The sequence below is a fragment of the Mauremys mutica genome, chromosome 1 (genome assembly GCF_020497125.1).
Source record: "Mauremys mutica isolate MM-2020 ecotype Southern chromosome 1, ASM2049712v1, whole genome shotgun sequence".
Lineage (NCBI taxonomy): Eukaryota > Metazoa > Chordata > Testudines > Geoemydidae > Mauremys > Mauremys mutica.
Window position 1 is genome coordinate 149,697,756 of NC_059072.1, and position 23,202 is coordinate 149,720,957.

General features: G+C 45.6%; 1 protein-coding gene across 5 annotated transcripts in view; it reads left to right on the plus strand.

The window, feature by feature from the left end:
• The window catches only part of LOC123356221 (ephrin type-B receptor 5), a 174,110-nt gene that overhangs the window by 41,718 nt on the left and 109,190 nt on the right, over positions 1-23,202 (plus strand). For all 5 annotated transcript variants that reach the window (XM_044999246.1, XM_044999261.1, XM_044999271.1 and 2 more), the window contains 3 exons: positions 2,536-2,760; positions 20,375-20,439; positions 21,295-21,991. In XM_044999246.1, coding sequence (XP_044855181.1) covers positions 2,664-2,760; positions 20,375-20,439; positions 21,295-21,991 — 859 coding nt within the window. In that variant the 5' untranslated portion in view covers positions 2,536-2,663. The remainder of the gene's footprint in view (positions 1-2,535; positions 2,761-20,374; positions 20,440-21,294; positions 21,992-23,202) is intronic.

A 23,202-nucleotide genomic window follows, 5' to 3' on the forward strand; every position in this document is an offset into this window, starting at 1 on the left:
TATATATATGGCCCCCAGCCATAACATCTTCCATTGTCCTTATTTTTGGGCCAGCACATTGGCTGGGGGAAGAGACAGCATCTGAAATCTGCAGATATTTACATTTTTGCTGCTGTCTAAATCAAAACCAGCTTTTGGGATTAGCCACAATTTATTTAAGGGGGAAAAAAAGAATTTTCCAATCTAATCCAGATTGACAAAGGGATGTATGTTGCCAAGTAAAGAGCAATGCAAACTCACTGGGGCTAGGAATACTGAGAAAGCAGTATAAACTAGGCAGATAATTTACCCCACAGATGGGTGGGGAAGGAGAATGGCTTATTTCCCCAGGCCAACAGTGGGTCCACTTCTATCAGTTTGTTTCAAATTCTGCCTTATTCCTGATAAGAACCTTCAGCCACATTTTGTCAATTTCCCCTCTATCGCCTGGCTGATCCAACACTGAGAATGAGATCTGGTGGTTGGAACAAGGTCAGGATTGCTGGTTCTGTTCCTAGCTCTGCCACTGACTTACTGCATAACACTGGACAAGTCAATTCACCTTTGCCAAAGTCATGCCTGATATAAGTGGATACAATTCCATTGGCTTCAGCAGATATTTCTGCACTTAACATCTGGGTTAAATTTGTCTTTGTTCCTCTGTTTACCTCCTTGTAAAACAGTAGTCACAATACTTACAATATCTCCCTCTCAGGGGTCTGCTAACTTAGTAAAGTGCTTTTAGATCTTGGTATTAAAGACTGCATAGGAGGACAGATGTTTATTATTTACAGCTCTCTACAGATTATTCTCCCAGGCATTGCCAGTCAAGTTTTAAATGGCTCAAGCAATTGATCTTCTACCACTTCCCTTGGGGAGACTATTTCATCACAGTCTAATAGTTCTTACTGTTATGAAATATTTCCTGATTACCCAGCCTGAAATATTTCCCTTTGCTCTGTTTCATCCCCTTACTCTCTGGGACCCCTGCAATCAGCTTCTCTCCTTTCTCAGTGTGTACACCTTTATAAGACTTGGAGCCAGTTACTATATTCTCCTCCCTCCCTCCCCCCAACATGCACATTTTAGTCATTTGTCCCAGTTATATTTAATTAGTTCTTTTTTTTTAATCTCTCCTCACAAACCAGTCCCCCTGAATCACACTTCTTGCTTTTCTCTGAGCTCCCTTCAGTTTTCCTACATCTTCCTGATGTTTGCGGTGGCTCTAATCCCTTTGGATGCAGCATTCTAGTGCAGTCTCACTAGGGCTGTACAGGAAGGGACACACTCCTCTTTGTCTGGTGATGCCTCTTTCTCTCACACAAATAAAGCAACTCAAATTTTACTCTACTACCTGACCTCAAATTGTCCACCCTCTGCTCCCCCAAACTTGCCCCCCTGCTTTTCTTTCCTCACTGCTGGATCTGGAGATGATCCCTGCATGGCTGGCTCTTCTAATTGCAACTCTACCCTGCCCCCTCTAGCCCAGCCATTTCCCCTTTTTCTGTGTCACCTGAGAACCTTGTCTTTCTACGTAGCTTACATTTGACTGTCTCCCTGAAGTGCCTTTTGGAATGCTACATGAAGGGTTCCCTAAAGAAACAAAATGAGTAACCTACATATGTCCATGACATTTGTGTAGAGGGATGTGGACTGAGCAGTATTCGCTGATGGCTGGGCCCAGAAGGACCTGGTGTTACAAAGCTGTTGCACTGTGGCAGGCTGAGTGAATGCTCTTTGTGATGCCAGTTTCTCAGTATGACTGCTGCAGGTGTGTATGGTGCCTGGCATGATGAAGGATGGGCTTTACAGACAATCTTTATACAGAGAAGAAGCACAAAGTTTTGGTTAAGGCACTAGACTGGGACCGGGTTCTTTCCTTGTGTGCCACACTTCCTGTTTGACCTAGAGTCAGTCACTTTCTTTGCCTGTTTCCCCATCTCTGAAATGGGGATAACACTTTCTTAGGTGCCAGAGGTGTTGTGAGGCTAAAACCATAAATGTTTGCAGTGATAACTCTCCTGAAGCTGAAATGCAGCTATCTCTGGGATGAAATGTGTCAGCAGTCTTACACAGCAGTGTCACAGGATCTGAAAAATAATCTCTCTCATTGAAACTGCCCCGGGAAATTCTAAGGAGGCAAAATGCAATTACGTGGGCTGGAATTTGGAAAGGACACAAGGTTTAACAGTTCCACTCTTTTTGAAAAAGTGCCATGGGATGTTTCCAATGATTGCAAGAGGACAGGGCCTTGGCCATGCAGGAACAGTGCCCCCTAGCACCATGCTGTGGGCCTGGGCCAGTGCTGACTCAGTGAAGCACTCCCTGTTAAGAGTCTGGAGGCCTCCTAAACCATGGCTGAGGCATGGGGGATGAAGAGGGGAGAGGGGCAGTGCTGTCATGGCATGCATTCAGTCTGTGACATAACTCTGGAACTATGGGTCAGGAACAGCATATGCTGGGGTAGCGTTGTATTTGGTACTTATGAAGCTGCCATGTCATAGATTGAAATTGTGGCTACCTGATTTCCTTTCTTCATCTTCTGTCTCTCCCCAGTCACCCCCGTTGTGTGGAGACACTTGTTCTTTGGCTTGGAGAGGCCCTGACCACCTGACACCGCCTTGGAACTCTTGAAGGGAGTGGGGAGTGTTATTTGGAGATGGTGGAGTCCCTGGAGAAGCTACATGGATCTTAACGCTGCCGGAAGGGCAAGGAGAAGAGCAGTGGGAATGGGTTGGCTCTGGCTGGTCTGCCTGTTTCACCTAGCCGCCTCACTGGAAGGTAAGAACAGATTTTTTTTAAGATAAAGCTCTTTCTAAAGCCTGAGGAGACTGAATGGCTCAGGGGGTGCTGGGGAGTAGGCTATGGAGCCTCCATCATGCTAATCTGTTCTGCTCCTGCTTCAGATGAGTAATGACCAAAATGTGTCCCTCTCTGATGGGTGTTCGGTGTTTTATGAGTTGTGGAGGGTCTTAGTCCAGTTCTTAGTGGGACAGGCATCCACATTCCAATAAGCACCAACAGCATTACTCAGCATCCCTGTTGGCTGTCTTGGCAGAGAGAGGCCATGGTTTGCATTGACCCTAAACTCCCTTCTTGTCCCCAGGGGTAAGGCAGTTGAGGGGGGATTGGTTAGAGTGAGTGGGATGATTGTGTTGCTATTGCCCATGTCATACCTGTTTTGTGGAATTCAGTCTCCAAAGAACTGATACGCTTCTACAAGACTGTGCCCATTTGGCTGCAATCAGCAGCTCTTGCCCTTACGTTTTTTAACCACCAGCCCCCAAATTGCAGACATGAAGGGAATGTTCTACACTGGCACCAGGGGGCAGTTTATGCTGAGATACTGAAGGAGAGTGGGAGAGGATGGAAGAGGGAGAACAGGAGAAAGCAGAGAGGAGAAGAGAGGCCAGAATGCTGGCAGAGGGAAGGGAGAAGAGAGAGTAGGTGAGAGGGGGGAGGGAGAGGGAAGAGATAAGAGAGACCCAGGGAGAGAGAGACAGAATTAGAGAAGGAGGGGGTAGAGGTGTTGTAAACAACCCCCTTGTTTGTTCCAAGAAAAATCCCTGTGGCCACATATGTTCACTGACCCGAACTGGTTTGTGATGAATGCTCATCTCTCACTCACATGTGAAAGCCTTTGAAAAAAAAAGGAGTTGGAAAGCAGGAGGGAGATGGTGAAAGAAAGAGGTAGAGGGAGAGGAGGGGGGAATGGAGAGTGGGGAGATAGGGAAGGGGAAAGGAGGACAGAGACTGGGGAACAAATGAAAGGGAAAATGAAACCCATGTCTAAAGCATTGTCACTAAGATCAAGGGCAGGAAGAGACATGTCTTTATATGAAAGAGATGGAAAGTGGGGGATGGGGAGAGAAGAGAAATGGGCCGAGATTTATAATATAAACCAATTTGGTGTGCTGACATGATTTCCTCTGAAATAATAATGGAAGCCCCAAGCATGGAGAGGAAGGTCTGTCTCTGCACTGAGCTCACAGGCTGTCCATATGTCTGAGACACCAGACCCACCCCACCCTGACTGAGGGGGTGGAGTGGGTTTCCTACATACAGTACTAGCTCTTGAGACTTCACCAGTGCTTGGGAATCTGCTGGAAATGGACACCATTAACACCCCTGTAGCCATAGGAGAGAAAGGGGGAGGGAGGGTTAGTGGGTTACAGTTTGCTGTAATAAGCCATAAATCCAGTTCTTTATTAAGACTATGATTTTTAGTGTCTAGCAAAGTTATGAATTTAAGCTCCCAGGCTCATCTTTTGTAAGTGTTGTGCAGGTTTCCTTTGAGGATGAGGACTGATAGGTCAGATATATTGATCGCTTTGTGAAAAGTGTTCACCCACAGGGGACCTGATGTTCATGCCTTTTATCATTTTCCTTTGTGAGTTCATTTGAGAAGCACAGTGATTGTCTGGTTTCACTCACATAGTTGTTATTGGAGCATTTAATTAACTGAATGAGATACACCATATGTACTCCTGGGGGAATTCTGTGCCAAAAATTTAAAAATTCTGCACACAATATTTTAAAATTCTGCAAATTTTTATTTGTCAAAATAACACTACATAATCACCCCAGTTTTAATTATGTTGGTAATTTATTTCAAAATACCTGTCAGCAAGTATGTCTGTAACAGTACAGACACACACAAAAAAACTCCCAGGAGTAGAAAGTTAAAGAAACCCCTATGACAACCCAGCCCCTCCACCCCTGAGCCCAGCCCCGCCCCCCAGCCAATACACCCAAACCTCCTACCCCCGAGCCCAGCCGCAGGGCACCCCAGCCCAGACTCCCTGCCCCACGTCCCCAGAACCAAGTCGCAGCCCCCCCCGCCCCGCCCCTCCCAAGCCCAGACACCTGCCGCCTACCCCTCAGAGCCCAGGGATCAAGAGGAAGAAACAGCCTGATGTTGGGTCCCCGGCTTGTGTGGAGTTTCCTGCGTGCTGCCATCTCCTTCCCTCAGGGTGTGCTAGGATCTGCAGCTGCGGGGAAACCTCTAGCTTCCTCCCCCTCCCCCCATCAGTGTCTGCCGGGTCCAGTGGCCCCTAGTGGCGGCCAGAAGCACTGCAACCCATTTCTGTGGGTGAAAAGAAATTCTGTGCACACATTAATTTCTGCAAAATTCTGCATTGGCAGTCGCACAGAATTCCCCCAGAAGTAACAATGTTGTTAGAGGCATGTGTAGATCCCCTGGATCTTGAAAGGTATATTGTGCGGGGTGTTGATCATTGTAGGTGTTTCTGGTAAGTTTGAAAATATAAGGAATATATAATATAAAGAATCTCAAGTCTAATCTTTGTTGGTTTTATAATGAATACTTTGGAGCTTCAGATGCTGACTGTATTCTTTCTCATCTCTTAACTCAGTGGTTTTCAACCAGGGGTATGCGGAAGTCTTCCGGGGTACATCAGTTCATCTAGATAGTTGCCTAGTTTTATAACAGGCTACTTAAAAAGCATTAGCAAAGCCAGTACAAACTACAATTTCATACTGACAGAATGAGAAAGTAAGCAATTATTTAGTAATAGTGTGCTTTGTATTTTCATGTCTGATTTTGTAAGCAAGTAGTTTTTAAGTGAGGTGAAACTTGTGGGTACGCAAATCAGACTCCTGAATGGGGTACAGTAGTCTGGGGAGATTGAGAGCCACTGCCTTAAGTGAAGGTGAAGAGATCCTTTTTTTTTTTGAGTGTTTCTCAGGCATTTGAGCTAGATGATTTAAACAGCCTGAATATGAATCACTTTCCTTCTCAAACCAGGTTTTGTTTGAATGGTCATAATCCTACCAGTCTACAATAATGGAAAAGCAGGGCAGACAAGACCTTAATGTATACTGACTAAAAAATAAAGGAAAAAATAGGAAAATAAGTGTTATGATTTTGGAGGGAGGAAAAATAATAAAATGTTCAGGCCTTTCCTTTATACATCATAAAGAAGTAAAAAAGAGCAAAAAGTAAAAATCCAATATATATTTTCCTTTGTAAGATCACCTTTGAGAGCGCAGTCCTCTGGGTGGAACTGGCCAGGGACTTGCCAAGAAATGGCGGAGCAGCCCCCTGGGCAATTCAGAATGAACCCTGGGTTCCTTCAGCATAATAGGGAGACACTAGAGTGAAGACACTTGACACAGATTTGACACCCTGACACTCCAGCTTCACTTCAATGGAACCCAGTCCCCCTGAAATTTCACAGGTGTAGTCTCAGACTAAGGTAGAACATCCAGGGGCGGCTCTAGACATTTCGCCACCCCAAGCACGGCGGCATGCCACGGGGGGCGCTCTGCCGGTCGCCGGTCCCGTGGCTCCGGTGAACTCCCCCACCGAAGCCGCGGGACCAGCGGACCCTCCGCAGGCATGCCTGCGGGAGGTCCACTGGAGCCACCTGCTGCCCTCCTGGTGACCGGCAGAGCGCCCCCTGCAGCATGTCGCCCCAAGCATGCGCTTGGCGTGCTGGGGTCTGGAGCCGCCCCTGAGAACATCTGTAGAAAATTTGGGCAAGGTGTTTTGGAGATGGACATTTTTTGTAGCCTCTTACTGCTTGAACATTATAGCAGGGTTCTGGAGGCAACCCACTAGAATTAAGGTTGCATAACAGTTTCCGTGATAATTCTGTTTCCAGACATTCACAGCTTTGAGAAGCTATTACATTTGGGGGCTGAGATTTCCTGATTTGGTTTCTGTTTCAAGGTGAAAATTTTGTTTCCTTGAAACATTTCAAGAAAAAATGTTTTTTTTTCTTCAGTGAAAGGGAAATGGGAGGGAAATAATTTCTATATTTGCAGCCCTTCCCCTAAGGTGTGGCTCAAGCCCCACCCTTTTCTCCCTCTCAGCCTCAGTAATATTGCTTCTGGGTTCTTTATCTTGGCATCTGGTGTCTCCACCCAAGGGGGACCATGCTAGTGTCTGGAACACAAGGGCTGCTGTCCCTTGGGAAAATGTTTTCTGCCAAATAATGTAGTAGGAGTGTAGTCCAGTACACAAGGAATAAAATAATTATCACAATCCCAAAAGTAACAATAAAGCAACAGGGGGGACTTTATTAGGTAGATGACACAAAGGATAGGGGATAATGAATGAATGGTAGTAACTAGAATAATAAAATATCAACAATACCTTAAACCCTCCCCTCCCAAGTTTTACATGGGCCCAGCCCCCCAGCTCCCTCCTAGCACCTGTCTAGGCAGATAGTGGATTGGAAATCAGTTCTTTACTGGGTGATGCAGCACTATAATCATTGGTCAGCTTAAAACTAACAAGCAAAATAAATAAAATGGCATTTCTTACATGGTCTTCACCCCTAGAAGGGTAGGATTGTGCTGAGGCTCCCTGGTCTGGAGTCCATTGGAAAGTGAAGCTGGCTCTCGGCAGCCTGACTAAGGGTTTGTCTTCTCTACCAACGGTAAAGTGCTGCCGCGGCAGCGTTGCCATGGCAGTGCTTTAGCATGGCTGTGTTGTTGCGGCACCAGCACGCAAAAAACCCCACCCTCACGAGGAGAGTAGCTCCCAGTGCTAGGAGTGCAGCTCCCAGCGCTGGTGCACTGTCTACACTGCCACTTCACAGCACTGAAACTTGCATCACTCAGGGGTATGTTTTTTCACACCCCTGAGCGAGAAAGATTCAGCGTTGTAAAGTGGCAGTGTATACAAGGCCTTGGAATCACTCCTCAACCTCGTGGGTTGCTGGTCTCTAGTGGGCTGACGCCCTTTAATGACCCAGTGACCAGGGCCGTCCTTAGGCATAGGCAGAATAGGCAGCCGCCTAGGGCACCACTAGGTCTGGGGGCACCACTCTGCCGGGAGCCGGGACAGACGGGAAGCAGTGGAGCATGTAAGAGCAGGCTGCTGGGTCCTAGAGAGAGCTGAATGCAGCACAGTCTGAGGGAGGGGATTGGCTGCTGGGGTCTCTGGGAAGGGGAGGGGGGAGGGGTTGGGGAAGAAGCTCACCTGTGAGTGTGACTCTCCCCCCGGCTGAGGTGAGGTGAGGCAGGCTCTGCGGCTCTGGAACCAGTATCCTTGTCCCCCATAACATCCATTCTTCTCCCCCATGCCCCATGGAGCACCCCCTCCTTTCTCCCTCCTCCCCAGGAGCATCCCTCTCTCTCTCCTCCCTCCCCTCCGTCAGGGCTGGGTTGGGTGAGGTGCTGGGGGGTAGGTGGGGGGAGGAGGCTGCCTGCCTGCTGAGGAATGAAAGTGAAAGTAACTCACTTCCTCTGCCAGGATTGGAATGTCACACAGGGCTGGGCTGGGGTTAGCCAGATGTGTGAAAAATCAGGACAGGGGGTTGGGGTAGGGTGAGCAGATATCCCTATTTTATAGGGCCAGTCCCAATTTTGGGGTCTTTTTCTTATATAGGCTCCTTTTACCCCCACCCCGTCCTGATTTTTCACACTTGCTGTCTGGTCACTCTAGGTGGGGGTAATTGGTGCCTATATAAGACAAAGCACCAAATATCGGGACTGGCCCTATAAAATCAGGACATCTGGATCTGGTCACCTTAGCTGGGGAGCACCTCTCCCCTGGGCTGGCAGCTGCCAGCGATCCATCTCATCCGGGGGGAGCTGCACTGGGCAGGATTAGCTGCTGTGGCTCCATGGGTGACCTGTCCCTGAGATCAGATGCTGTGCTAACTTCACCATGGTCCGTAAGGCTGGTGGTGGTGCCCATTGGCATGTGATTGGACCTGAGGGTTTGCTGCTGCTGTTGCCACTCTGCACCCCAAGAGGTGGATTTTGGGGTCTACTGCAGCTGTTGGACCAGCAGGCTGGGGGGTGAGCCAAGCATGAATGCAGTACTGTGTTGCCATTTAGATTGTCATTTAACAACTTTGCCAAAAATTCTTGCTAACAATCCTGAATCCAATTTCAATATTTTTTTTTAAATTAATATCTTAGCCAAAAACAGAAAATTAAGTTGTTGACAATTATTAGTGACAGGTTTGGTTTGAGGCAGGGAGTGGGCCAGTTTTCATCAGAGAAACAAAAAATGTTGACTGACTTTCCTATAGCCTGTTACTCCTGATAAGAGCCCTCCAACAACTGTAATATGCTCATCTCCTTACTAGTGTATAAAGCAGGGGTCGGCAACCTACGGCACACGTGCCAAAGGTGGCAGGTGAGCTGATTTTTGATGGCACGCAGCGGCAGGCTGAGCGGCTCAGCCCATCACTGCTCTGGGGTTCCGGCTGCTGCCCTATTGCCAGCCGGCCGCACTCAGCACCTGCTGCTGGCCTGGGGACCCCCAAGGAACCCCAGACTGGCAGAGGGCTGAGCAGGCCAGCTGAACCACTCAACCTGCTGTCAGCCTGAGGTTCCATTCATTCAGCCGGCAGCGGGCTGGGGGGTTGAGTGGCTCAGTCTGCTGCCAGTCTGGGGTGCCGGCAGCACTCAGCCTACTGCTACTCTGGGGTTCTGGCTGCCGGCCCCTTGCCAATCAGGAGCCCAGCCGCCGGCCCCACTCTGCCTCCTGCCAGCCTGGGTGAGCAGAATCCCAGGCTGGTAGCGGGCTGAGGGGGGTTGGCGGCCGGGATCCTGGGTGGCAGGAGTTGGTAGTCAGAACCCCAGACCAGCAGTGGGCTGAGCAGGGCCTGGGATCCTTGTCTAGGGTTCCAGTCCCCAGTCCCGCTCAGCCCGCTGCCGGTCTGGGGTTACTCAGCTGGTAGTGGCCTGAGCAGGACCTCAGATAATAACAATAGTTTATTTATATAATATAGACATAGAGAGAGACCTTCAACAAACATTAAAATGTATTACTGGCACGAGAAACCTTAAATTACAGTGAACTTGGCACACCACTTCTGAAAGGTTGCCGACCCCTGGTATAGACTGACCATATGTTGTACTAAGATTCTCCTGCTTTTTTTTTTTTTTTCCTGTGAGTCAGTATAGCTTTTGCCAGCCCAGAAGTTGGGCAGCCAATGTTTTACATTTTCACAATGTTTTCTCCAACTTTCATAAAGTAAATACATAGTTAATATGAGTTAAAAAGGCCAGGGACACTTCCTTGTGAAGAATCTGTATAGCAGATCATGCTAGAGCTGTGAAAATGTCAGTTTTTGATGGAACTTTAGAGACAGTGATTTATCATGTATTTTATCATGTGAATGTGCTGCTAGTGCCAATGTCTTTCCAAACAAAAATAAGGCACAATAGGACTTCTGTAACATTTCTGTGCTACCTTAATCTAGATGAGATGATTCTGTGCTGACTTCATTTTGGTCACTTTGTGCTTTACCTAGCGGTAAAACTAGGGTTATATTTTCCCACTGTTTGGAAACCCAGCTTATTAAACTGATTTTGCAGCCAAAAAAGCCAGAAAGATTGCTTTTAATTAAAAACAAATCTTTGTTTCAATACCTCTTCATATAAATTTCCAATAAAATTTTGACAAATTAAAAAAATTATATTATTTGCATCATTCTGTCAAATCAGAATTTTTTCTATAGGGCTACTTCTTTAGTGCTAGTGCATCAGCATTACAGTGTGCTTAATTAAGTTAAACTGGTTTTAATAACGTGAATGTGGCAAGTTTTCCAATACTGTATGCTTATATTTGTGTTGCTAAGAGCAGATTAGGCACAGGGGCACCAGTTTAATAATCTCGCCTAGGGCACCATAAATCCTAAGGACGGCCCTGCCAGTGACCTTCCACTGAGTTCAAATTTCCCTTTGGGTAGGAATGGGAAGTTGAATGGGGACCTGCCAGGCTGTGATGCTTCTCTCTCTGCCCCAACAGACAACACCAAAAGGAAAACCAAACCCTTTATCTTTGAGTTCTGGCTTATGATTGATTCTTGATGTAACTTCCAGCTTGTTGTAGCTCAGGGGCGGGCAAACTTTTTGGCCTGAGCGCCACATTGGGTTTCCAAAATTGTCTGGAGGGTGGGTTAGGGGAGGCTGTGCCTCCCCAAACAGCCAGGCGTGGCCTGGCCCTCGCCCCCATCTGATCCCCCCCTGCTTCTCACCCCCTGATGGCCCCCCCCGGACTCCTGCCCCATCCAACCCCCCCGTTCCCTGTCCCCTGACGGCCCTCCCTGGACTCCTGCCCCATCCACCCCTCCCTGTCCCCTGACTGCCCCCAGGTCCCCCGCCCCTGACTGTCCTCTGCCACCCCATCCAACCCCTCCTCTTATTCCTGACTGCCCCCCCAGGACCCCTGCCCCCATTCAACTCCCCTGTTCCCTGCCCTCTGATTGCCCTGACCCCTATCCACACCCCTGCCCCCTGACCACCATCCCAAACTCCCCTGCCCTCTATCTAACCGCCCTTGCTCCCTCCCCCTTACCGCGCTGCCTGGAGCACCGGTGGCTGGCGGTGTGGCTCAGAGCACCAGGACAGGCAGCCGTGCTGCCCAGCTGGAGCCAGACATGCCACCGTGCAACACAGAGCATCGGGTCAGGCCGCAGCTCTGCAGCTGCGCTGCCTGGCAAGAGCTTGCAGTCCCGCCGCCCAGAGCATTGCACCAGAGGTGCAGTGAGCTGAGGCTACGGGGCAGGGGGAACAGCTGGGAAGGGGCCGGGGGCTAGCCTCCCGGGGCAGGAGCTTAGGGGCTGGGCAGGAGGGGCCCGCGGGCCATAGTTTGCCCACCTCTGTTCTAGCTCCACCCTGGACTCTAGACAATTTGGAAAACAAAGTCCTGAAACTTTATAGCCATTGCTGCTGTAGTGCAGGGATAAGTCCTCTAGATCAGTGGTTTTCAGCCTTTTTTCATCTGTGGACCCCTAAAAAATTTCAAATGGAGGTGGGAATCCTTTGGAAATCTTAAACATAGTCTGTGGACCCCCAGGTGTCTGTGGACCACAGGCTGAAAACTACTGCCCTAAAGGCTCACTTTAATATGTCAGGAACAACCAGTTCCATGGGGGATTACATTTTACGAACAATGCATAAGAAAAACTTGCAGTGTTATATAATAGAGAGCTACAGGCCAAATGATTGAGATTAGAGTCGTTTTGTCAGTGCAATAGCCCTCCCCAAGGAACAGTGTGCAGTCTTGTCATACAGGAAATTGGTTTTGACTTGACTGAGTTATAAATGTTTGAAAATCATGTACTGTTCATGCAGATTATTTTTTTTGTGCTAAACTTGGTAAGTGCACACCTAAGGAAAAATGTGTTCTGTATGTGTGAATGGCTAATTTTGCTTTACCGTGAACTGTTCAAACTCCAGAATGGCTCCATACCAGACTGGATAACCTTTCCAAATGTTTTGGACAAATTCAAGATATGGTAAAAAGGATAATTCTGCTGCTTCAGTAGCATTTCTTCCTACCAAAATGCCTCATTGGCATAAGAGAATATATACCGGGCTATGAGCCCAGTCAGTCCTACATTCTACCCCTATTTCTTACAGTGACTGGGCTTAATATAGTGAAAATCATCTTAAGTGCCCAACAGTAATCAGTTGCTTGCTGGAGGAGGTCTTGTAATAACCTTGAGAAGACATTATCTTTGTAGCAGTCTCTTAAAGGGCATCTGCAAAGTCAAAAAATGGGCTCATGTCCTTGTTTACTTCTTTATTCTGTAAAAAGAACTGAAAGGGTTGTTTTTTTTAAAGAATGTTTTCTCTGTTTCATTCTCCTGCTTGTGTTTCATATTAGAAATTTGGGTCCTGTCTAAGCTGGAAGACTCAGTAATGAATAAAGAACTAGTAAAATGATGACAACAGAAGAGGCAAGAGTGTGGAGGCTGAGCAGTTGAAAGGGGAATAGATTTTAGTGGGGCTGTTTAAAACTTTGGGAGCTTTTTTGTTTTTGTAAACATCTATTTAACTTCATTGACTAATGAACATTTTGGAGAAGAGAAGCTTGTATTAAAAGTTCAGCACCCTTGACCCATCAAATGAAGAGTGAGTGCTTACATTATGCACTGTTTAAACTCCCTAACAGATGCTCCAGCAAAACCAAGGAAAACCAGAACTGACACTCCTGATATTTTGAAGGCAAAAAACAGGCAGGAAAAAAAATTAAAAAACAAAGACATGAAAAAAATGTCAGGCCACTTTTGTATGTCATAAAGGGCAGCCTGACTGACTGCCGTAGGACTATGTAGAAGAGAAGCATTTGACTCAGTAGCAAATGTTGCCAGGATCAGCCCTTCAGTTGTAGAAGAAAATATGTAACACTGTATTACTAGAGGAATAATAGGTGATCATATGATTAGATGGTATCACAATGCATATGCAGAGTGAAGTTGGGCATTTAGTCTTAACTTTTCTGATTTCCCTTTTCTGATTCTTTAACTGTGTACAACCTGATACTAACATAGGAATTATTTTTTTACACTGAAATTACCCAATTTTAAAGCTTTTATAAAAGCAAAACAACTGCAACAAAGGAAGGGAAAAAAACAGGGTGGATTGATTTAAATCCAAGTGATTTAAATTATTCACTTTAATCATGATTTAAATCAGCAAGCAGGAAATCTTGGTTTACATAATCTATTTTAATCTTGTTTGCATTTGTACTTTTTAGTTCTTTTCCTAACAAAGGTTGATTCTCACTTGTCAACTATTAAAAGATGTTGATTTGCAACTAAATGTTCCCTTTACACTCACTAAATTTGGTACTTTTCTTTGCTAATCAGAGGGTTCACTATTCAATATACTTTTATTGAAGCAGTTACATAGCTTAACACATTGTAACAACCAATATGACGCCAGACAATGCACTGACTCCCCACCCCCAGTCTCTCCTATTCGAGGCCATGTGACAGTTGATGATTACTTTTTTACTAATGTTTTATGTTAAGCTATATTTGGATGGAACTTGGAATTTAAAAATGAACAGAAGCAGAATTTTAATTTTTTGCATTAGTTACCTAAAACTATCTTAAATGTGGTGGATACATAAGAAAAAGGGAAGTTTATTAAAAAAAAGTAAGTTTTACCTGTAGTTAGTGAATTGAACTGATTGATACTCATGTGAGGGATTTTAGAACTAGTAGATCTCATGCTCTCACACCTTGCTTCGATTCATTGCATGGAAGGGGAAAATAAGCTGTCCTGCTTTTTCAACTCCCCGTTGGTTTCTCAACTTTGAATGAAATAGTCATTTGAACTGAACTAGTTGGAATTGAAATGAGGAAGATATTCTCTCTGCACCTGCAAAAGAGGATACTACTGTCAAAAGCTGGTTTATCACTTCAACAAACTTTGGTTCCTGGTGCTTAGCCAGTGACTTCCACTTGTTTAGTGGTATGGCTTTCTTTAAAATTTCAGCAACAAACATATAGTGCTTGAATGTTATTATTTTTATTGAATGTAAATATTGAATTACAGTAAAATTAGACCTTAATATAGATTGTGATAATTTCAATTTTAATTTTAAATGGATTTATTTAAAACAATAAAAATGTATTTAATTTAAATAACAAAATAGTATTTAAATTAAAATATATATTTTTGATTGTTTTTAAATTACTATTTTTATCCACCCTAGAAAAAAGGATTATCACTGGCCAAGGCTCCAGATCTCTGCTGGTTTACAAACAGTTTGTGCAGATTTCACACTCTCAGGCCATTTGGTGATCCTGACACCCTTGACAGAAGCTAGCAGAACCCTTGAATGAAGGTGTCTTATCTTCTGACAAAAGAATACTCCTCAACACTAACAATTTCTGTATTAAAAGATTAGCATTTAGAATTTAACATCAGTATAACATCTGCTTAATTACCTTAACTGCTTGGAATTAGTTAAATATATGTTAAATCTGTCCCAGTAACTTTCATATCAGTAACATAAGTAGAATAGAGGTACAGAGTTTCACACTAATTAAAGAAAAAAATTAGCAGCATTTTAAGGAAGGCATGTCCAATAAGAAATCCAACTTCGCTAGTTTCATTTGAGTCAATTTACAACCCCCTCTCATATATAATATGTTCTCTCCTATAACAGGCATATTTATTGCCCTATACTTTGTGTTATTTTGGGACTGCAGACTGTAAAGAAGTCATTTTTATTAAGAGTAAAGACTGCTGCTATATTTGATACTGAATTTATATGAAAATTGCTATTGGTGGGTACGTTTTTGGACTATGTTCATAAGAGCTGCCATACTGGGTCAGACCGTGGTCCATCTTGCCCGTAATCCTGTCTCTGACAGTGGCTTGTACCAGAGTTTCAGGGGTAGTGTATAAAACAGGGCAATTATGGAGTGATTCATCCCATCTTCCACGCCCAGGGTGGCAGTCAGCAGTTTAGGGTCTCTCTGATCATGGGGTTGCATCCCTGACCATTTGTTTTGCTTGTTTTATTTACTCATTCTTTTAAAAAATAGCGACTACTATTAGGACATATGATTCAGTCACTACTATCTATCTTATTTCACTGTGCCTCATTATTTTCCAGAACTGGACGTATTTCTAAACTGGTTAAAGCTGGACTGTGGTATCTATGTATTTTTTACCATAATTTTTCTTCTTGCCACCTAAATAAAACAAAGTTTGTAAAAAAGAGACAGACAATACCCAGAGAAAGCAATATTTTAACTTTATTATGACAGTTTGAATATAGGTCACCTGAAAAATACAAATTAGTTCCCCTGCTATATGAGACGTTGTAAACAAGAAATCATAAAATCACAGTGTTAATGCTGTTCTATAAACTTATTTCTGTGAGGCAACAGATTGCAAAATCCTACAGTAATAAATTACTGCTCAGAGGTGTATCTGCCTGTATCAGGGGAACTAAAAAATCCTGTTGAATGTGTAGTATATGCCTGCTGAGAGAATTATTAAAATTCCTATCCTGAAGAGAAGAGAGCTCAATATGTAAAATGTGTACATGCTGAATCCTGTGGGCTGTGGGTTTCCAGAAGGCAATGGGAGTTTTAGCTACTCAGCAGTTCTCAGAAGATATGCTAAATAATGAAGAGAATGAAATTAAAGGTAGCATTTCATCATGAAAATAATATTAAAAGATGCAACTCAGGTGTATCTAAGGCAGCTGAAACAACTCTATGCTATTATGTAGATTACTTGAGAACCAGTATGTGATCATGTGATTGTTTTGCAATGCATAGCACAAGAGGCAGTTTTAAGGTGGCACATGTTTCACACTGGTATATTCACTTTGCTGAGTGACCATAATATGGTGTGAATGTAGTTTCTTACATTTTAGTTTCCTTGTTTGGCTTGCCCTGACTCCAGAGTCACTAGGTCTAGGAACTCCCCATTCGTTTTAATATGTTGGTTTCGGCAAGGATTGATGCTTTTGACCAGAATTTTGGGGTTTGTGGGTAGAATTATTTACTAATTTGGGGTTTTGTGGCGGGGTCTACAGGAAGCCATGATGGGAGAGGGATGAGGCTAGTTTTGGGAGAGTGAAGGGGGAAAGATCGGGGTAGGGGAGTGGGGAACTATGTAGGAGGGAGTAAAAACAACAAGGAGTCCTTGTGGCACCTTAGAGACTAACAAATTTATTTGGGCATAAGCTTCCATGGGCTATAACCCACTTCATCTGATGGATGGAGTGGAAAATATAGTAGGCTGGTATAAATACACAGCACATGAAAAGATGGGAGTTGCCTTACTGAGTGGGGGTCAGTGCTAACGAGGCTAATTCAATTAGGGTGAACGTGGCCCATTCTCAACAGCTGACAAGAAGGTGTGAATATCAACAGAGGGAAATTTATTTTTTGTAGTGACCCAGCCACTTCCAGTCTTTATTCAGGCCTAATTTGATGATGTCAAATTTGCAAATTAATTCCAGTTCTGACGTTTCTCGTTGAAGTCTGTTTTTGAAGTCTTTTTGTTGAAGAATTGCCACTTTTAAGACTGTTTTTGAGTGTCCAGGGATATTGAAGTGCTCTCCTACTGGTTTTTGAATGTTACAATTCTTGATGTCAAGTATCAGAGGGGTAGCCGTGTTAGTCTGGATCTGTAAAAGCAGCAAAGAGTCCTGTGGCACCTTATAGACTAACAGACGTATTGGATGCATGCGACGAAGTGGGTATTCACCCACGAAAGATCATGCTTCAGTACGTCTGTTAGTCTATAAGGTGCCACAGGACTCTTTGCTGCTTTTACAATTATTGATGTCTCATTTTTGTCCATTTATTCATTTGCGTAGAGACTGTTCGATTTGTACATGGCAGAGGGGCCTTGCTGGAGGGAGTGTGGACAGAGAAGAGACAAGAGGAGAGTGTAGGAGGGAATGAGCAACATGAGGTATTGAGAGGAAATAAGGTCCACCTAGCAGCTTTTTTATTGTTTCCCAAATAAATCTACTAAGTCCACTTTACATGCCCCTCCCTACATGATGGGGGAATCAGAGACCCTAATGGGGGGGGGAATGGAAGTTCCTATCTGGGAGACATAGGAAGTCACATGGTGAGGGGGTGAAACAGATTCATCAGCAACATGGACCATTCCTGTTCAGTTTGTGAGCTCTGCAGGGATTCTTGTGGCTAAGCAATTCTTAAATGTTTTGTAAAAATGAAAGGAAATTCCTGGTGAAAATCTTTGGTAAATTTGAAGTAATCCCTTAAAAATCTTCCCAATCTGAACAGTTCCTAGTTTGAGTCAATATATTCAGAATAAAGAAGGAGAGAATGGAAATTCCTCTTTATCCCCTTTCCTTTTTATCTTGCCCCATGATTTGAGAACCAGAGGTGACTATGAAATAAATGAGTAGTCAAGTTAGAATGAATGAGTAGTCAAGGGAATGCATTTTAGGCAGAGTATAATTAACTAATGGAATCCACTGCTGTGGAAAGTCATGGGGATAGATACTGTAGCTGGATTTGGGGGCGGAAGAAGGGAGAGTGGACAGTTTTATGATCCATATTTTTTTGTGTGTGTGAGCTAAAATAACAGTAAGGATAACAAGATAATCAAATCTTATGTTAAAAGATTTAAGATTGCTTCATGGATCAAGGAGGGATTTTAACCCAGTTTAGAATGTTGCTCAGTTGACTGGAATTGTATGTGGAACTTTTGACTTCTGCTAAAATATTCAGTGTTGTCCCCTGCCAGAGATGGGGTACAGGACTAAAAGCATCAAGTGATGTGTTCTGATATGGATACTGCATTAGGTAGGATATTGCACTAGATCAGGGATCTCAAACTCAAATGACCACGAGGGCCACATGAGGAATTGTACATTGGCCTGAGGGCTGCATCACTGACCCTCGCCCCGCCCCGGCCCCACCCCCGCTCCACCTCTTCTATGAGGCCCCACCCCTGCCCCGCTTCTTCCCACCCCTTCCCCGCCCCCATTCCAACCCCTTCCCCAAAATCCCCACCCCAACTCCGCTCCCTCCCTGCCCCTATTCCAACCGTTTCCCCAAATCCCCGTCCCTGCCCTGTCTCTTCTCCGCCTCCTCCCCTGAGCGTGCAGCTCCCTGCTCCTCCCTCCTCCCTCCTGGAAAGCGCAAAGCACTGCCAAACTGCTGTTTGGCAGTGAGAAGCGCCTGGAGGTAGGCAGAGGAGTGGGGATGTGGCACATTGGGTGGGGGCGGCAGGGGAGGGGAGCTTGGCGCCGCAGGAAATAATTCGGGGGGCGGGGGAGCATGGGGAGCTTGTTGGGCTGCAGCTAATAACGCCGCGGGCCGGCACGTGTTTGAGACCCCTGCACTAGATAGATTGTTGGTCTGATCTAACATGGCAGGAGGCTGGATTCCTAGCAGGATCTACTTTCCTTCCATGCTGGGGTACTGTACTAAACAGAGCAGTGGTGTGATCTGTGTTGGTGGAAGGCAGGATCCTGGATGAGGTAGGCCACTAGTCTGACTAAATGTGGCAGGGATGCAGGACTAGATGGGAACATTGATCTGATCGAGGACATGCAGCCATTGAGAGTGGGGAGGAACAGGGAAAACACCGCTGTGCTTGTAAATGTCTGGCACTCTTGTTGCATACCTTTGCATTGGAGTTATGGCATTGGAGGGCCATTTTCCCCACATGTGCCATGCATGCGCACTCTTGTCAGTTTCTAATGCATCTTGACTTTTTAAATATTCACCATTGGAGGGAGAGACCTGTCAGCGCCAGGCTGCATGTATCTGTTAGTCTGTGAAATATTCATGCGCTCGATAAAGATTACCTGGGTCACTGGAGAGAAGCCATCTGGGGAATATACTGCCTGCCAGCAGCCCAGAGCCCAGGCAGTTGAACAAGGTTTTTCTCTTTCTTTCTTTCTTCTCCCCTCCCCTAAATCCCCCAAATCCCCTTTTCTTTCTCCATCTCTTCTCAGATTTTCATGCTCTGTGTTTGGGTACACTTAAGCAGAGGGAATGACTCAGAGCTGATTTAGAAAATGTTCTTTGTTCATCAAAAAATAAACCCATTGGTTGTTCCATCAGAATGAAGCCATGCCCCAGGAACGTGCTGGTGAAGCAAAGAGATGTCAAAGTGCCACCCCAGTGCCAGACCGTGCCATTCAGGCACTGATGAGCATGGTGCGGTGCAGAGCTACAGTGCCCCAGAGGTGGCTTGGGGAAGGATTGTGCCTCATGGAGGAGAAATGTGGCCCTGCTTTCTCCCTGCCTCCTTTGGTGTGATGTGCATCCCTACAACCATACAAAGGGAGAAATCTCTGCACTCTCTTGATACTGCTGTTGTGTCCTCCTTGGGCTCCCTACTCTATAAAGGCTTGGGACAAGCTCACCTTTAATATTCTTTTCACCAAGTTGTTTTAAATAGTATTTCCTATTTTTATAGAAAACAAAATGAAAGAAAAACAGTAACAAACAAGCAAACAGAGTTTTAAATTCCAGAACTTCAGAGTGCTGTTGACTTGCAAAATTACCAGCACGTGTTAATTCCATACAGTGACTTTCCAACCCTTTTCTTTCTTAGTGGTCTCAGAAATGACGTACATTGGTAGGGGATATTTGTGTGTGTAGCTTGTGCTGCTGCAGCCAGTGCTGTACTGCTTTGGACTTAAATAGAGGACTTTAATCTCCAAGGATAATTAAGTCTGGCATCTTCCACCAGGGCTAAAATGATGTAGGAAAGAAATGTAGAATGGTTGCTTGGATAGGGCTTGATCCTTGGAGGTGCTGAGTATACTGGACTCCTGGGAAAGTCAATAGGTTGTAAGAGACTTGGCCAATATCATTTAACAGTGGCAATTGGCGGAGTTGGAATTAAAACACAGGCTTTCCATCTGGTGCCTTAACCCCTGGATCAATTTGAATCCCAGCGATCATCCATTGAGTCACTGAATTGCAGACCTTACCCTAAATCATAGGGGAAAGCTGGGAACAGAATTCTGACTTCTGGATGAGGCCAGGCATTATCTCAGAACACAGATCTCTCTGTGAGTGAGGTGTGTGGGGCACAGTATATTCCCTCCAGGGGATGAGATGCAGGAAGGAGTCTTGTAGGGAACATATCAAACGTGAGCAGCTGATGTTTGGAAAAGTACAAAAGACTATTTTTTTAAAAACAGAAATACTTCTGGATACAACAGGAGAGACCTCGGAAATCGGCTGGACCACCCACCCTCCTGATGGGGTAAGTGCTCCCTGGCCCTCTTTCTTCCTCGACCACCTGTGGGGAGGCTTACATAGCCATTTGGGAAGGTGGGGTTGGAGTGGAATAGGTTTCTTTTCCGGTTTGCATGCATATGGAGTATCCAAAATGCTTTATGTTGTGCTGAGTCAGATACTGGACCACACAGGCAACGGCATTAGAAGCATGTGACTGAGAGAGGGGGATACTAGAGCTACAATGTTAGGTTCATTTCCAACTCTCTGGGTGTTTTTCCCCCTTCAAAAGTACTCATGAAATCTTAAGCTTCCACAGGGACAGCCCAGCTGAGTCAGAGCTGGGTGCAAGGGGGCTGTGTTTAACACCTTCTTCAAAGGATGCTCTGTCTCTGTTTTGCGCTGACTCTGTCTCTTGTCTATCTCTTTCTGTTTTGTGTGTTTCTTCTCTGTCTTGAGGTAGGAAAGGCCAGGGCAAAGAGAGGTGTCACCAAGATATATAGGATGCTAACACTGCATTGCAGGATCCCGTTTCCCCCTAGTACTCTCCACCAATGCCGGCCTGGGGTACTACCTGCCCAACAGAGGGTTGAACTGAGCTTTGTTTAACACCTCCACTGCCGGTCAGCCCCTTTAACAGTGCAGCTGTCCTTGCTCTGAGTGCTGTCAGCATCAGGCATCATCCCAAGTCCCAGTGTGGGGCCCGAGCACTGTTTGCCCAAGAGGCAAGTAGAAGGCTCAGATAGAAGGAGCCTGTTGTAAAGGTAGTGAGTCGTGGTCCCTGTGATCCAGAGACCAGTGATTATTGTATCCCAGATTTGCCGCATGCGTGAAACCCCTCTAACAACTTCTCCACCTCTCTCTCCACTCCCATTCGTCACAGTGGGACGAGGTGAGTGTCCTGGATGACAAGAAGCTCCTGATCCGAACCTTTGAGGTCTGCAATGTGGCTGAGCCGGGCCAAAATAACTGGCTGCGCACTCACTTCATAGAGCGGCGTGGGGCCCACCGAGTCCACGTCCGTCTCCGCTTCTCGGTGCGTGACTGTGCCAGCATGCGGACCGTGGCTTCTTCCTGCAAAGAGACCTTCACCCTCTATTACTATCAGGCGGAAACTGACATGGCTACACAGGATCTGCCTGAATGGCGCGAGGGGCCCTGGACCAAGGTGGATACCATTGCAGCTGACGAAAGCTTCTCACAGGTGGACAGCACTGGGAAGGTGGTGAAGATGAATGTCAAGGTGCGCAGCTTTGGGCCGCTCACCCGGCGTGGCTTCTACCTAGCCTTCCAGGACTCGGGGGCCTGCATGTCACTGGTGGCTGTACAAGTCTTCTTCTACAAGTGCCCAGCTGTGGTGAAGGGGTTTGCCTCCTTCCCAGAGACCTTTGCCGGTGGAGAGAGGACCTCACTGGTGGAGGCGGTGGGGACCTGTGTGGCAGATGCAGAGGAGGCAAGTACGGCCGGGTCCTCTGGCGTCAGGCTGCACTGCAATGGGGAAGGCGAGTGGATGGTGGCCATTGGGAGGTGCACCTGCAGGCCTGGCTACCAACCTGCTAATGACGAAGGAGCCTGCAGAGGTGAGAGACTTCCTCCTTCCCCCACACTACCTATACCTTTCCCTGTTGGGTCTTTAAGCCACAGTGAGCAGCTGCTGAAAGGTGCCAGAATGAGACCCCTGGAGAGCAAATCCTCTCCCCACTCCAGAGCAGGCATAACAGGAGTGTGTCCTCTTCACAATCAGTGAGTCTCAGCCTTCACTTAGAGGGACCACTTCTAGGGCCGAAGATGGGGGTTTGAGCCTCCATGGCCCATTTAGAGCTCAGCTTCTCTGCTGAGGCTGCCAGCATATAGTGCCAGCAATGATGATGTTTGGTGTGAAAAGGTCAGCTGCCCACTAGGAATTGGACTCAACACCTACTTCATCCTCAGTTCACATAAGACTCAGATTGGGCCTAAACCTGGGCAGTCCTGAGCATCCACATTCCACACTGAGTTTAAGATTTCCTGACTCTTAACCCTGTGGTCAGTCCCGTAGCTCAAACTGCTTCTTAAGTGGTTTATATACAATGTAGATTCCTACTGTGCTCCACCCAGCACTGACATGCAGCCGCCTCAGCACATAGCAACACAACACTGCAGTTTAGGTCAATGCAAGAAATAAGAGTAATGTATTATTTCGTTTCAACTGCGGGGGCAATTGTACACAGTCAGAATGTAATCTACACAAATAAGAAATTGGCCAGGACATTGGGGTTAAGATTCTTGTGGTCAATGCCCAGTGAAAAACGCCATGGGATTTTTAAAGAACCTTATTTATATCACCTTGTACATGCATTATGTGAAGTGATTGAAGGTGTAGTTAAGATTTGATATGGATATCAATTAATTCACAACCTTATTAAAATATTGTTGTAAATGTAACAAAGTTAAATTGAAAAATTAAAAACAAAGTTTGACAGTTGGGAAATTCATAGTGCAGGTGACCCACAAAGGAAAAAAAATTGCTCTGTGCCTTTTATTTGTTTCATGTTGTTTTAAGATGGATTTAAAAGTGGAGGCCTATTTCTCCTACTTGTTTTTTATCTTAGAAACAAGTGCCAAGTCCCATCTTTCCTGTTTTTGCTGGAAGGCTTCCTGACTGACTCAGGGCTTGTCTGGACTTGGAAAACTGGTGCTTTTCGCAATGCAGTTAACTCAGTCAAGCTAGCTAAACTCCATTGAAATCTCCACTTCACACCAATGTAGACAAAGTTTAACACTTTCAGCTTGATTAGACCTGCTAACTTCA